This window comes from Camponotus floridanus, unplaced genomic scaffold (assembly GCF_003227725.1).
Source record: "Camponotus floridanus strain SB8 unplaced genomic scaffold, Cflo_v7.5 scaffold42, whole genome shotgun sequence".
Classification (NCBI taxonomy): Eukaryota; Metazoa; Arthropoda; class Insecta; order Hymenoptera; family Formicidae; genus Camponotus; species Camponotus floridanus.
The window spans coordinates 173,717-187,633 of record NW_020229570.1 but is presented as its reverse complement, the minus strand read 5'-3'; the positions used below and the strand labels follow the sequence as shown (position 1 = coordinate 187,633).

At 37.0% G+C, this 13,917-nt stretch overlaps 2 protein-coding genes across 3 annotated transcripts in view; both read left to right on the top strand.

Moving 5' to 3' along the window:
* The window catches only part of LOC105257149 (transmembrane protein 132C), a 107,294-nt gene that overhangs the window by 61,493 nt on the left and 31,884 nt on the right, over positions 1 to 13,917 (top strand). The gene's annotated exons all lie outside the window — the stretch shown is intronic.
* LOC105257142 (phospholipase A2-like) lies at positions 9,543 to 12,732 on the top strand. Its single transcript, XM_011267577.2, is given in 4 exon segments — positions 9,543 to 9,711; positions 10,411 to 10,570; positions 11,894 to 12,046; positions 12,566 to 12,732. Coding segments are annotated over 4 exon segments (606 nt in total). The 5' UTR covers positions 9,543 to 9,563; the 3' UTR covers positions 12,711 to 12,732.

Below are 13,917 nucleotides of genomic sequence, written 5' to 3'. Positions count from 1 at the left end.
GATCCGCAGACCGAGCGGATTTACTGCGCCCAACAAATAAATATACCGCCGACATTCCCGCACATTCTCAAGCTCTACGCGAAGGCGGCGATTCGAACGCAGCCGTACGATCTTCTGCGATGGACCGCCGCGTATTTTCGCGCTTTGGCGAACGGCGAGGTGCCTCCGGCGAAGGTACGGTTCATTTTTGTGCAAACACATCGCTCCTGCTTCGCTTCGGTTGAGAGCTCGCTTCGGTTGAGAGCGAGCTTGATTCCCCTTTTTCTCTCCCTCTTCTTCGTCATATTTCTTGCATCATCTTTCCTCGAATCTATTATTTATCCTACAATATTTATGCGCAATTTTATGTTATAACTTGGCTCTAAAAATCAATATACATAAAGGTTTTAGACTCTTGAGAAATATTTGGATTATCATATTGAAAAATTTTAATATTGAGAGCTGAGTTATTGAAAAATAATAAAAATTTACAAAGAGACATAACACATCATTTGCGGTTAAGATTTATAATATTTTGGAATAAGTTAATTAATAAAAGTAATAGAAAATACATGATTTAATAATTAAGAGAGATCTCCAGACTCTCTTATTTATATACATGCAGGCGTAACAATATATAGACGATATAATCGAAATTTATTAAAGACATTTTGACACTTCTCTAAAATCATTTTTCAGAAATTTTAATATTAAATAATTTAATATTAATCATCAAGAAAACTTCTGAATAAAATCTAATCATCAGGAACTTTTGAATAAAAATATCCAGAAAAATACATATAATAACGAATATTTAATCTGTATCTTTGACATCAAATATAAGATAATATATGTGGAAAAATTTAAATTATATAATTAAAATATATTTAAATGTAATTTATAAATATGTCTTTTGCTTCTTCTTTTTCATTTGTTTAAAATTCGTAATGGAGAAGGGTAAGCATATTGGACAATATATTTTTAAAAATATTACATGTTACTTGCGCAAAAACTAATCAAAATTCCACGCGTGCCGATCGATCTATATTACATTGCTTCTGCGAATATTCGTTATTATATTATTTGTAAAGTATAAGTATATAAGACACGTTCATCTCCGGAGTTCCTCCACCCGCGTTCCTCGAAACGGATGTCTGTAATTATAAGTTTACGTAATTCTGGTTGCAAGAAGTAACAACATTAAAGAGAAGTTACCGGTGGAGCTTGCGATCTTTTTCTCTTATCTGATTAATCGATTAATTAAAAGTTGAAATCTGTTGCGTCGAGATATGGACATTTAAACGTTTAAAACTGAAAAAGAATTAAATTTTATTAGAACGCCGAATTAATAAACACTCGACGCGAATATTTTGCGCGCAAACAATTTCAATCCCCCTCCTATAATTATATTAATATATAATATTATTATTCTCTTTATTAATATCCATTTATCATTATTCATGCGTTACCGATAAATTTGCAAATTCTTCGCACAACGCGATTTAATGAATAATTGTTGCATCGGTTAACGAAATTAATTCAACGGCCAATCAAGTTCTTTATAGCGTTATATTGATATTATTATTATTTTTTAATGCGGAAATTTACTCTCGATATATTAAATCTCGATGTTCCATCAAAGCGTTTCCAAATTCAATTAAAAAATATTATTTCTTGATGAATTTTTTAAAAATTTTACATATCATTCTCTATAAAAATGCGTCTTTTTTCAAAGTTTACGGATGACACTTTTTATTTCAAAGCATGTTTCATTACTAAGTTCTTTGATGTTAAAGATTAAATAATTCCTTAATTACCGTCACGGCTTAAATGTTGACAGACGCAAAATTGGTTTCAATTCCGTTAAATTACACATCGCTGAAGATGAAGCGATGCATTCCCTCGTGAAACATTCGGTATATGTCACTGTACGCAGCTCTCTCCTTCTCTCCCTCCCTCTCTCTCTCTCTTTCTCTCGCGCATTCATGCATTTTACCGATTAATTTAATTACAGCGAGCATAATCTAATTTGTAACTGTTATTCAGTGCAATAACACTCGCGCGCGCAGTTATTGTTATCACTGATGACTGAAATTCCTCGTTTATCTGTGATATATCGCGTTACCGCGCAGCTGACACGCGATACCTGCTTATAGCGCGATATTTCCGGCGGATGTGTACGTCGCTCTCCTAGAATGGAGAGAGCTGCAAGACAAATATCAGCGTAATTTGCACCCCCGTGGGAGAGCGAGGCGTCGTCCGGTGGAAACGCGCTTGTCGCGCGACATTTCTATAGCACATACTCCGAAACCGGTTTGCAACAGCTCCGTCGCGTTATATGTGTACGTACACGCACGCCAGGGGGTATTATCGATGGTCCGGACACGGCCATCGCAAGGTTATCTGGCAACTGGTAACTGACCGCGAACAATCCGGAATGGCCGTCGATATTGTCCTACAGGACAGACTGGAGTATCCGCCCTTCGCCCACCCCACGGGCATCACGCCCGGCTACCTGAAGACCCTACTCAATAGATTCGGTCACGTGGACAAGGTCCGCTTGAAAGCCCTCGTGCAGGACTGGCGTGGGTTGGATTTGCCCGAGACGAGCCTCTATCAGCTTCTCATGGTGGCTGGTTTATTGCCGGATAAGGAGTACTGTGATTTTTATCGATTCCTCGCGGTCGCCTGCGGATTTTTAGGAAGTGTAAGTTATATCGCGATGGATCGATTTTTCGCAAACGTTTTTAGATTATAACGATTGAAAAGGATGTTTCAATTTTTGTTTATATACGCATAATAATGCGATATAAATTGATTCTCGAGAACAATTAAGAGAATTGACATAATGTCAGTGCATGATCTGACGTGTGATTTGTGAAATTTGTAAACGAAAATGACAAAATTTATTGACTAGTGTTGCTGCGAAAATTTACATCGTGCGTTTAAAACATGAAACAGTAATTTAGCTGATTAAATTCCTTCTGTATTCCTGATAGACAGCTGTCAATTTTCGGATTTTTAACGGAACTAATGATTGAAGAGCCATTAGCGGTATTGAATATAACAAATCAGGTCGAGTCAAAAGAACGCAGTAACGTATCGTTATACATTCATCGTATGCGATACATATCTTTTTTTTAACGAAAAAATAATAACTAAAAAATATTTCAGTGAAATTAGATAACAAAAATTCTAGCAAAAATATTCGCAAAAAGTTTGGATTTTTTTTATTTTTCCTGTACGTTTGTTAACGAATATAATTTGAAATCTATAGATAGCTCCCTTTTTTTATGATCAACGAAAAAAAAAATTAATCACGATATCTATTCCCTGGAAAAACCAGGGATTCCTTTTTGGAAATATCAAGGAATCTCGTAGAATTTTATTGAGAAACTCAGGAAATTAAAAAAAAATTTTTCCTTAATAAATTTACTATAATATTTCGAGACAAGCAAACTAATGTATTTAATTTATGTATTTTATAAATATTGACATTACAAATATATATCTGTCTCTGTTTATATATATTCAACATCCTAACAAAATATTAAATAAATGCGATACATATTTCTTATTTTTAATGATGGAAAAATGAAAATGTATCACGTAAATGAAAATATTGATCTTCCCAAGTTATTTAATTTTTCCAGTACATTTGCAAATCTTGTAATTCCATTCGTGACTCTACTTTTCCCTTGTATGTTTGAAAAATGTAAAAAAAACTTGTTGCATAAAAAATCTTCCAAAAATATTCTCTTTGCCTAGAATTTTGAACAAAAATACCCGAAAGATCATGGGATTTTTTTGAAGAGACAAGCTTTGATACTCTGTTAACACATAACTATCTTTTCTTCCTATATTCTCGTATATCTTATATAATTAAGCGGAGAGGTAAACGCCATTAATCTCGCGGCTGTAATTTACGTCCGCTTCAGAATCTGCTGGAGACGATGATATACGTTTGCGAGTTACTGACGCACGAGCCGGAAGGCGGCTCAGCCATGATACCCCTGAGGATTTTCTTGGATCTCTACGGATATCTGGCGAATCTCGATTGTAGCGGCGAGCCCGTTCACCGTCGCGAGGTCGAACACGCCGCCGATTCCTCGAGCGAGGAAGCGTCCGTCTCGGGACCGTCGTCCGAGACGATCGATTCGACAACGACGACGACGTCTTGCAGCTGCGAGTTCACAGCAGCGGAAAAGGTATCGCGTTCGCGCGCGATGTGTTTCTCTTCTTCGCCGGAATAAAATATTGGATTCGGCTCTTTCCACTCCGTTCTCATTTTAGCGATTTTTCCCTTTGTATCGGATCATTAGATCGCGAAAAAATCGCCCTTTGCTCGCGCGGTTAATTTCCGGAATAACCCGTTTCCACTATCCTGTGTATCCCTCAGAGGATTTGCAGTCGTAATGGGCGGTGTGAAAATTGATCCCGAGAAAATGTATCGTAAAATTACCGGGAAAATGAGTGCGAATTTCCGCAAAATTGCCGATTTTATTCTGATTGAATTTTTATTCAGCAAAAATGCCGAGGGCGAGCAATATTTTGTCAAATTATAATTAGGGGATGATTGTCGTTTAATATGCATACAGCATCGCATACGAAGCTACTTTCGGGATAATTAGAATACATACATATTCGTTGAATGAATGAATAGACTTTTGACTTATGATACAAAGGGTGGCGAGCAAATTTGACATTTATTTATAACTTAAATACGGTAGAGCCGTTTTATGCGTAAGCAGAGCGTGTTTTAACCGAGCGAGACGCATTGTAATTTTCGAGGCTATAATTGTAATAAAGTTATATAACCTTTCTAAAGAGAACAATACAATGGGGCGGTTTATATATACAACATTTGCATATTTTATAACGATTTAATAATTGCAAAGCGCATTTCTACGTTGGGTGCGCGTTTAAAAAGGAAAGTTGCGAGTTTTAATTATTACGAAACAACTTTGCCCCTTTATTAATAATTATAACATAATTTAATGATGTTTAGATAATTAATTAAAGCTAATATAGCATATCAATCAGCGTCCATTTCGACGCTCAAACGTCAAATGAACGCTGATATAATAGCGTTCTATCAAAATAGATAAATGAGAATGTTGAAACGACGTACGCAAAAGTTACAATTGGAAAATTACAAACATGCAATAACGAGGAATAAAATTGAATAAATTTCCCGAGCAAAATTTCGCCAATAAGCTTGCGTATGCGCGGAATAAGCTGCTTTCGTCATACACTATCCACGTTACATCCACTGCTAACTACTTCTCGTTACAAGCAGTGCTGCATATTTTATATGTGCATTTGCGCTTCGGACTACTCGGTTTTCATATTTCGTAGCCGGCGAAAATTAACCGGTTCGTGTAGATTACAGAAAATATGTACTAAATTTCGGTTAACTTTGCATCGTAGTGACTAAAATTTTTTGAATCAAGCGCATCGCGAATGTTACTTGGTGATAATATAAAGGAGGAAATTAACCGCGTACAAGATGTGTAGAAAAGTAGGTTAAATTGAATATTAAATTTCGGTCGAGACCCGCGAGATACTTGAATTTCGCTCTCAGTCGTGTTATCGAGATTACATTAAATCGGAATAGATAATCTCTACGTCGTGAAGACGACGCTTTTCTCGATTTTATCGAACGCTCGTATTCAATCAAACACGTGTCAGGAGGAGGCGAGCGACACCGATGAGGATGTTTGCGGAGGAGCGCCTTGTGAAAAGCGAGCTACGGAAAGCCCCGAGATCTTGAAGGATCACGGAGATGACCCGAAGCACTCCGACGTCGACACAGTGTCGGCGAGACAGTCTGTCGCCGGCGATAAAACCGAAATTGAGATCGAATCGATTCATCGTCACATTTCCCAAGGTGGGAGTAGCGAGGTACGCTCGATCGAGACACGAATAGAATGCCTGGAAAACGATCGGTCACATCGAATTTTGCGATCGGCGCGATTGCGTCGTAAATTTTTACAAAATATCCCACTCGCGTCGATGTCTGAAAAGTGAACTCTGATTTTGGGGTCGCTTTTCTCTCCGTCAATCGTGTAAAAAACATAGCGCTCTCATATTTCGAACAAAAATATTAGAATGTATTGAAAAAAGATATCGGATTTTTCCGGACCTTTATTTTGCTGGAAATTATTTATTTATTTCATTCAGCTATTTACTTATTGAATGATTATAAAAGGAAAGAGAGATTTTAGTGACTTTACTCAGAGTAATTATTCTCTAGAAAAACACGAAGGACTTGAGATCCTCAAAGATTTCTTTCTTTTATACCTGGAAAAATCAGAATTTTTATGGAATTTTATTAAACATTTTTTTCTTAAATTCCCTCTTTGATAAATTTGCTTTTATATTAAACTCTTACAAGTAATCCACCTAAGTCAAGTTGTGAATTTTGTGTTTGATGTTTTACAAAAATATTTTCAAAAATTTCCTTTACCTGGAAATTTCAAAAAATACCTGAAACATGAGAGAATGTTTTTTACAAGACTTGAGTAGACACTCTATTATATTACACAATACCTGAAAGATGAGAGAATGTTTGTTATAAGATTTGAGTGGACATTCTACTTTACTATATTACACAATACATGAAATTCTAATCGCGAGTAAAACAAGTGGCTGAATGTTTGCTTAGTCGACGATTGAGACAAGCTTGGAGAGCAATACCGTTTCTTCGATCATCGATCACACCGAGCATTATGACGATACTCAGGAGGGTCTCTCGGCACGCGACGTCGATGCACGGAGGATGGTCGACGATGCGTTTGCCTCGGCCGAGAAGGGGATCGCGGGGGAAGCGGAAGTGATGGAGAAGACGGCTTCGGATCTCGAGAGTTCATCGAAGGGGAGCTGCTCGCGGCTCGACGAGCCAGAAGGCGACCAGACGCCGCCGCCCGACCCGCTAAAAGAGTTCCTGAAGAGAATGCGAGCGGAGGTGGAGGCGGGTCGCCTGGAAACAATCTTCCGGGTATCTGGAATCGGCCCGCCGATATCGACCGAACGTGTAACGGCTGTTGGACTCTGGTTGGCAGACTGTGCTCGTCGTCAGCAGGGTCTGGTCGGGCCGCGAAATATTCGCCACTTTCTCTGCCCGAATCTCGACGACATCTCGGAGTGCGTTTGCACATAACCGATACAAAGTGCATTTCCGGCGAAAGGTTTTTTTTAAAGCGACTTTTGGCTCCCGCTATGAGAGAAATCTTGACATTTATAGATTTATAGATTTATGAAATATTTATGTCACAAAGAGAGGAAAAAGATTTTCGAAGCTTTATGAAACGGTATGTTTTATAGCCTCCGAATAATCATGAAATCTTTGTTCTAGTGAATACATACGTGAATGCAATCGCGTGAGTGCAATTGCATATCGACGAAGAATAAATTTCGGTCCATTCCTCATACAGAGATCTGCAATGATTACATGTGCAAATTTACTTGCAGTCTATTGTGTGTTCCGTTTTATTACATAATTATTCAATATCATAGTATTATGTAATTGCTTTCGATTTATAATCATATATGGTTACAATTGAACGGTTATAATTTATTGCGACATGTGGAATAATAATTAAAATTTGCCCTACTGATACTCTGTGATTGTAAACAGATAAGTAGATTTTTCTGATACTATCTCTTGAAGAATCCAAGCGATATTTTTTAACTTTCGCAATTTTTAGAATCCAATTACGCTTATTTATTTCATTTCACGTACACGACAATGACATAAATACTCCGCGAGAAAGAAGTGCACGTGTAAAATCTATCTCTATTCATCTAGCCGAAGTGATCGATATTTTTTGAGTACACGTGAGTGTTCGTTATTTTCCGTAACTGCCAATTTCACGCGTTTTGTCGATTCGCCGACTACATTGCATCGACAACAACTCGGTAATCGACTATTGGGCAGGTTAATATTGGTATCACGGTTGCACAATATTGACGTATGCCGGGCCTGCTCCAGGGTTCGGAGTCCGACCACCCGCGCCCTTCTCTCCTCGATGGGATGAATCTACTTTGGTACCGACTATCACAATCTCCTGTTACAAGGAACAAACAGCAACATTGAAGCGAGCGCATTATTGAATGTGCCACATTTATTTTAAGAGGCATTTGACTGAAGATTGCCTTCTCGCGTTTCAATCATGGGAAAAGAATCAAAGTCACGGATTTTAAAGACAGAGGACAGACCGACGAGCTTTCAAATGACAGCGTCCATTCAAATCGATGCTCGATATCGCGTTTCGCTCTGAAAGTTGGAGCCGTTTCGAAAGTGTCTATTATTCGTGCATCATGGAAAAAGAACGTTTCTCGTTCGTGACAGAAATAAATTTTTAAAATTTTCTTGCTGATGCGCAATCCTATGAAATTCAGAGTTTTCACAGAAAATTCGCTGGAAATTCCTGTTCGCGGTCATTCACAGGCTTGTGGTCGGTTCTTCTATCAGCGGTGAATAAATCCCAGATTGATATTCGTTTCGGATGACTAGATCATCCCCTTTAATTTTTCATCTGTCAGTTTTCGTATCTCTCTCGAATATTATAAAGATAACTTATTAATATCTAATTAATATCTAATTTCTCCCTCTCATAGTTTGATAATACATGTGCTATCTTTTTTCTTTTAATATAATATGTCTATTTCCTGGAAAAATATTTAATACCTGGATTTCTTTTCTCAAAAATCTCGAAAATTCTCGTAGAACTTTATTAGAATTCTGGAGATTTTTAAAAAATTATTTCTTTGATTTTGCTCTTGTAAACAGTCAAGATATGAATTACTTGTTTAAAATATATTATAAAGATATATTATTTGTATCTGTTTATATATTCAATGTCTTAACAAAATGTTGAATGTATAGTATATATTCTTTATTTTAACTTTTAGTGATAAAAAATGAAAATGTTTTGCAAGTAAAAAATTGAGCTTACGAAAGCTCTTCAATTCTTTTTTTAGTACATTTGAAAATTTAGCACTTGAAACTTGGTTTTGTATTTTTTTGAATGAAAAATGTTAAAAATTACAATAAAAGAAACTTACTTTTTTTAAAAAATTTCAATAAAAGATCTTTAAGAAATTCTCTTTATTTGAAACTTTGAACAAAAGTATCTGAAAGATCAGGGAATTTTTTTACAGGATTTGAAGAGAGACATCATAAAACATTCGCCATCATTAATTTATCCTTGTCGGAAAAACTCGGTTCAGTTTTTCATTTAAGGCTAAATTAGTCCGGAAATATGAGTCATTTACTTGAGGATGTCTTCTGTTCGATATCGTGTCACGTCGCATCTGTTACGATAATCAAGGGGGACCCTTGATAATTCTCATTTCGAAAACCCCCTGAGCGGCGTTATCTCGACGCAGATTAATTCCATCACAGGAAACGCAAACGTTATCCAACGCATTAGTCGCCTCTTTGGTACGCCGGGCGTAATTCGCGCGATTAGATGGCTTAGAAACGAAATGGAGCGCATGGACAGTGGTCCTCTTTATATGCATATATAAGGGGGCTTCTTCTTCTACCTTCGTTTAAACGATAGTAGAATTCCGTCACGATGACTTTAACCACCGCGTTGCTTTCCGTGCTTTCGTTACTCTCGTTGACCCGAAACGCCCCCGCATGGCACGTTGCATTTCCAAACGACAGCGAGATCTTTAACAATGATCTCGGCGAAACTTTGCAACCAGCCCTCATATTTCCAGGTAGGATTTATTAAAATGATATATTCTTATGCGAATAGTCATTATAATGTACTACATATATTTTTTTAAAGAAAGAAAAATATTATTATAATATATAACTTATAATAATATATATATATATATATATATATATATATATAACTTATAATATATATAACTTATATCTGACATACTACTTATATTTCTGATTCTTGCAATCAATATTTCAATTACGACATCAGAAAAGAAATTTACGTGATAATTATTCCTACATTATATGTTTAAGATAAAATACAATATCATATTTGTATTTAATAAAATAGATTTGAAAGGCCGAAACAATGTCTATTCTTTTCATAAATTGTCAAAATTGAATCAACTTTTATACAACAAAAGGCTCACTTTTATTGAAAAAATATAAGATAAGTTCAAAGTTATCGGTATATTTTTTAAATTTACTTTTCCATGCAAATGGTATTCAAAAAGTTCAATTTTACCTCGACATACATAACATAAAAAGAGATTTGTGTAATTTTTCTCTTTTGATGTCATAATTCAATAAAGTCCAAATGAAGGGCCATAATTATTATCGTAATTGTGAAAAAAATGGCTATTCTACAAAGTGAAGTCGGATAAAATCGCTATCGAAGAAAATGTTTCATCCAACTTAATTAACCAAGTGATGACAAGCTTCATTATTCATTTTGAATATTCCATCAGGAACAAAATGGTGCGGCAGCGGCAATATTGCAAACAGCTCGGACGATCTCGGAGTATTCGCCATGACTGATGCATGCTGCCGTGAACACGACAAATGCAAAGATATAATCGAGTCGATGCAGACTAAACACGGTCTGACCAATGACGCTTTCTATACAAGGTGAACCTTTTGAATTGGGACAACATAAATAGATAAATCTTTTAATCAATCATTTAATAAATTTTCTTATCAGAGAAAATGATATAACCCGGATTAATTTTTAAAATATTCCACGTTAAATGATTTTTAATAAAAAATTTTATTCTATCTTTATCTAAATTAAATATTCACTTCGAAAGAATAAATAAGTTTAATAATATATCTCCGAATATTTAGTAAACTGGCTTATTTTTATATCGTTTCTCGATAAAAATTAATTTTATTAAAGATTCAATGTATTTTAATGCAGCAGAGATACTTATTTATTCTTTAGTAAAAATAATGGAAACATATTCGAATATTTGAATACGACATACATGGACTTGTTGAATATTGAAGCAGCTAAAAAAACGGAAAAATAAAAAATATTTCGGTTCCTATTTTACTTATGAACAAAATGCACGATTATTTTTCGTTTTACATGTCATATGAATTTCGAAACATGCAGAGAGATTCGTTAGCAATTATAAAAAGAAAGTCAATGAACTAGTTTGCAATAACTGAGTCTGTTGAGCGAGTTTCACGCAACTGGTGCAGTTTACCAAGTTTCGTGCGTGTCTTGCCATAGTTACGGCTGACGTTTGATGTTGATATATGACGTCGTGCATTATCGCAAACTTAGTATATTAATTATAAAGGAGTGTAATTTTTTCTTGTGTGATGTATATATTAAAATGGGAAAAAATAATAGTTTTTCAAATCTAATATTAAAGGTACATATCGTAAAGTTTGGAGAATCTGAAGCAATCACATTCGATATATTGAAATATTTTAACGTGGAATATAATTTTATAGAAAAGATCAAAATATCACATGTGATTCATGCGCTGAAAAAAATACAATTTAATATAAATTATTGTGATTAAAGATATCTTATAGAAAAAACGAAATGGGAAAGGATAAAGAAATATGTCTTAACGCACGGGGGAAATATTACGTATCTGAGACATATAAATCTTTATTAGTGTTCGAGGATCCAAATTAAGATGCTAGATTTACAGACTCTCTCTAAGCTACGTAATTTGTAAGTTACATCTTAGATACCCGATTTCGTGAATTAAGGTAGACTTTGCTCGGTCCATCCTTCGGTTATTTGCTGCAACATACTTTTGTTATTTCATTCACTCGTTAGCCCGAAAGATCTCTCACAAACGTCACCGCATTTCCACGATAGTTGTGCTGTGAAAATAATTTGAAATTGAAATGAAGTGCGCGCGCTATACACGAGGTCGCTTTTTACAGCGTGTAATCTGATAAAGTGTCGTGTAAAATGTGTAAAATCAGGCTACACTGTTCGTGCGACGAGAGGTTCTACGACTGTCTCCATAGCTCGGAGGAACTCGTTAGCGCGAAGGTCGGCTTCCTCTACTTCAACGTGTTAGACACGAAGTGCTTCCGCGAAGACTACCCCATCGTTGGCTGCAAACGGCATTCACTGTGAGTCGTAAGCGTATTAAAGCTATGCGAGTAAAGAGTCGGCGTTCGACTTTCAAATGGGTCAGACACTCGAGAGAATTTATCGATCCTCTCTCCTATTTTAATACATACACCTGTTTCAATTTTCCACGCATCACGCGATCTATTTATGCATGACAATATTATCTGCGCGACACGTTTTTCGTACATTTGTATTATTGTCGAAAATGTGACGTTTTTTTAAGCAATTTTTTTCAAATCGTTTTCTATAAATACTCTTTTTCTAATCAAATTTTGACATGCCTTGAAAATTATATCCTATGACGTTCTTTTTTCACTCGAATTTACCTCTGTAATTCGACTAAGTATTTACACATCATTCCTTCGCGACACATCGTACATCGAGGCAATTTTTTTAAAAGAACGTAAGAACATTTCATACATCGTAGCCGGGTACGATTCGAAGAAGCCGCGGGTTTATTTCGAAAGCCGCGAGCATCAGAAGCTTTAACAAATGACGTGCTAACGATCTCTTGGCAGCATTCCTAGACGGTGTTTGGAGTACGAGCTGGACGAGAGCCAACCGAAGATGTATCAGTGGTTCGACGTACCTACGTACTAACAAAGCGACCACCGGACGATGACGATGCCCGGCCGTCACATTCGATCGCTCGCGGATCGATAGAGAGATCCATTTTCGCGGCATCATCCGAGGAAACGTCGCACACGTGTACAGAGCCGTGCAAATTACCGCTCGACCGTATCTGTCAACGTAGTTGAATAAACGCCAATAAAACAACTTTTACGACCGCATCTCTCTCTCTCTCTTTCCCGTCGTTCTTTTTTTCATCCCGCTTTGATGCGCGTGCTCGAAGAATACGGAATTATAGGGCGGATGATCCGCAAAAGTGGGAATTGCGAGGATCCCATCAAATACGCCAATCAACTGCGAATCATAAAAATATTTAATTTTCATGGTTCGATACGATGATACGTGGCAAACGGCAAAGCTGTAAAATATCGCATCGAACACGGGCTCGTTTTGAAATATTTAACGAAAATATAAAAAAGAATATTAAAATATTCATAAAAAAATATCGTCGCGTTGAAAAAAATACACACGCTCATCCAGAGTGATTAAAATTGCCAAATAACATTTTCCATCTGGAATATCATCGTAATATTATTATTTCTATCCACCTGGCTGTGTATTCGGCTGGCTGAACAATGTAGCGGCAATAAGTTCCGTTGGAAGAGCCCACTAAATCATTTCGTTGTAATCGCCTGTTATCGTATCAGAAAAACAGAAGCTGAAATAGAGGCTAAGTTAGCACGCGGAAGAAGCGAGAGGGCTGGTCCATGGGGGTGCCAAGAGGCGGGAGATAAGCGATGAGGGTCGAATCGAGGGGCTCGCTTCCCTCTTTGCTTTTTTCTCTCTCTCTCTCTCTCTCTTTCTTTCTCATTCTCTCCATCTTTCTTCTCGCTTTTCCAAGGATTTCCCCCATTTTACGCGAGGTCGGTGCGGGCAGCTGGCGCTTACTCCGGGATTTGCTCCGGAAATTTATGTTCGGATGGAGCGCAGCCGCCATCCTCCTCTCTTCCCCCTCCTCCCCTCTTCTCCCCCTGCCGCACCGATTTACAACTTGTCCGCTCACCTGGACCAACTTTCGGATGCGCGTAAGCGCGCGCCAACTTTCTCGGCGACTCCATCCTTCGTCGCGTCGTGTACCATCGACGCGATAGGAAAAATTGTCGACTTGGCGTTGCGCGCCAAGATGATTTATCGCCGAGGAAGTCGCGCGCGTCGCAAGTCGTCGAGGCGTGATGCAGATCCGACACTAATACGGGATGTGAGACATTCGCGGAATTAAAATTAGTGGGCGGTGAAAATA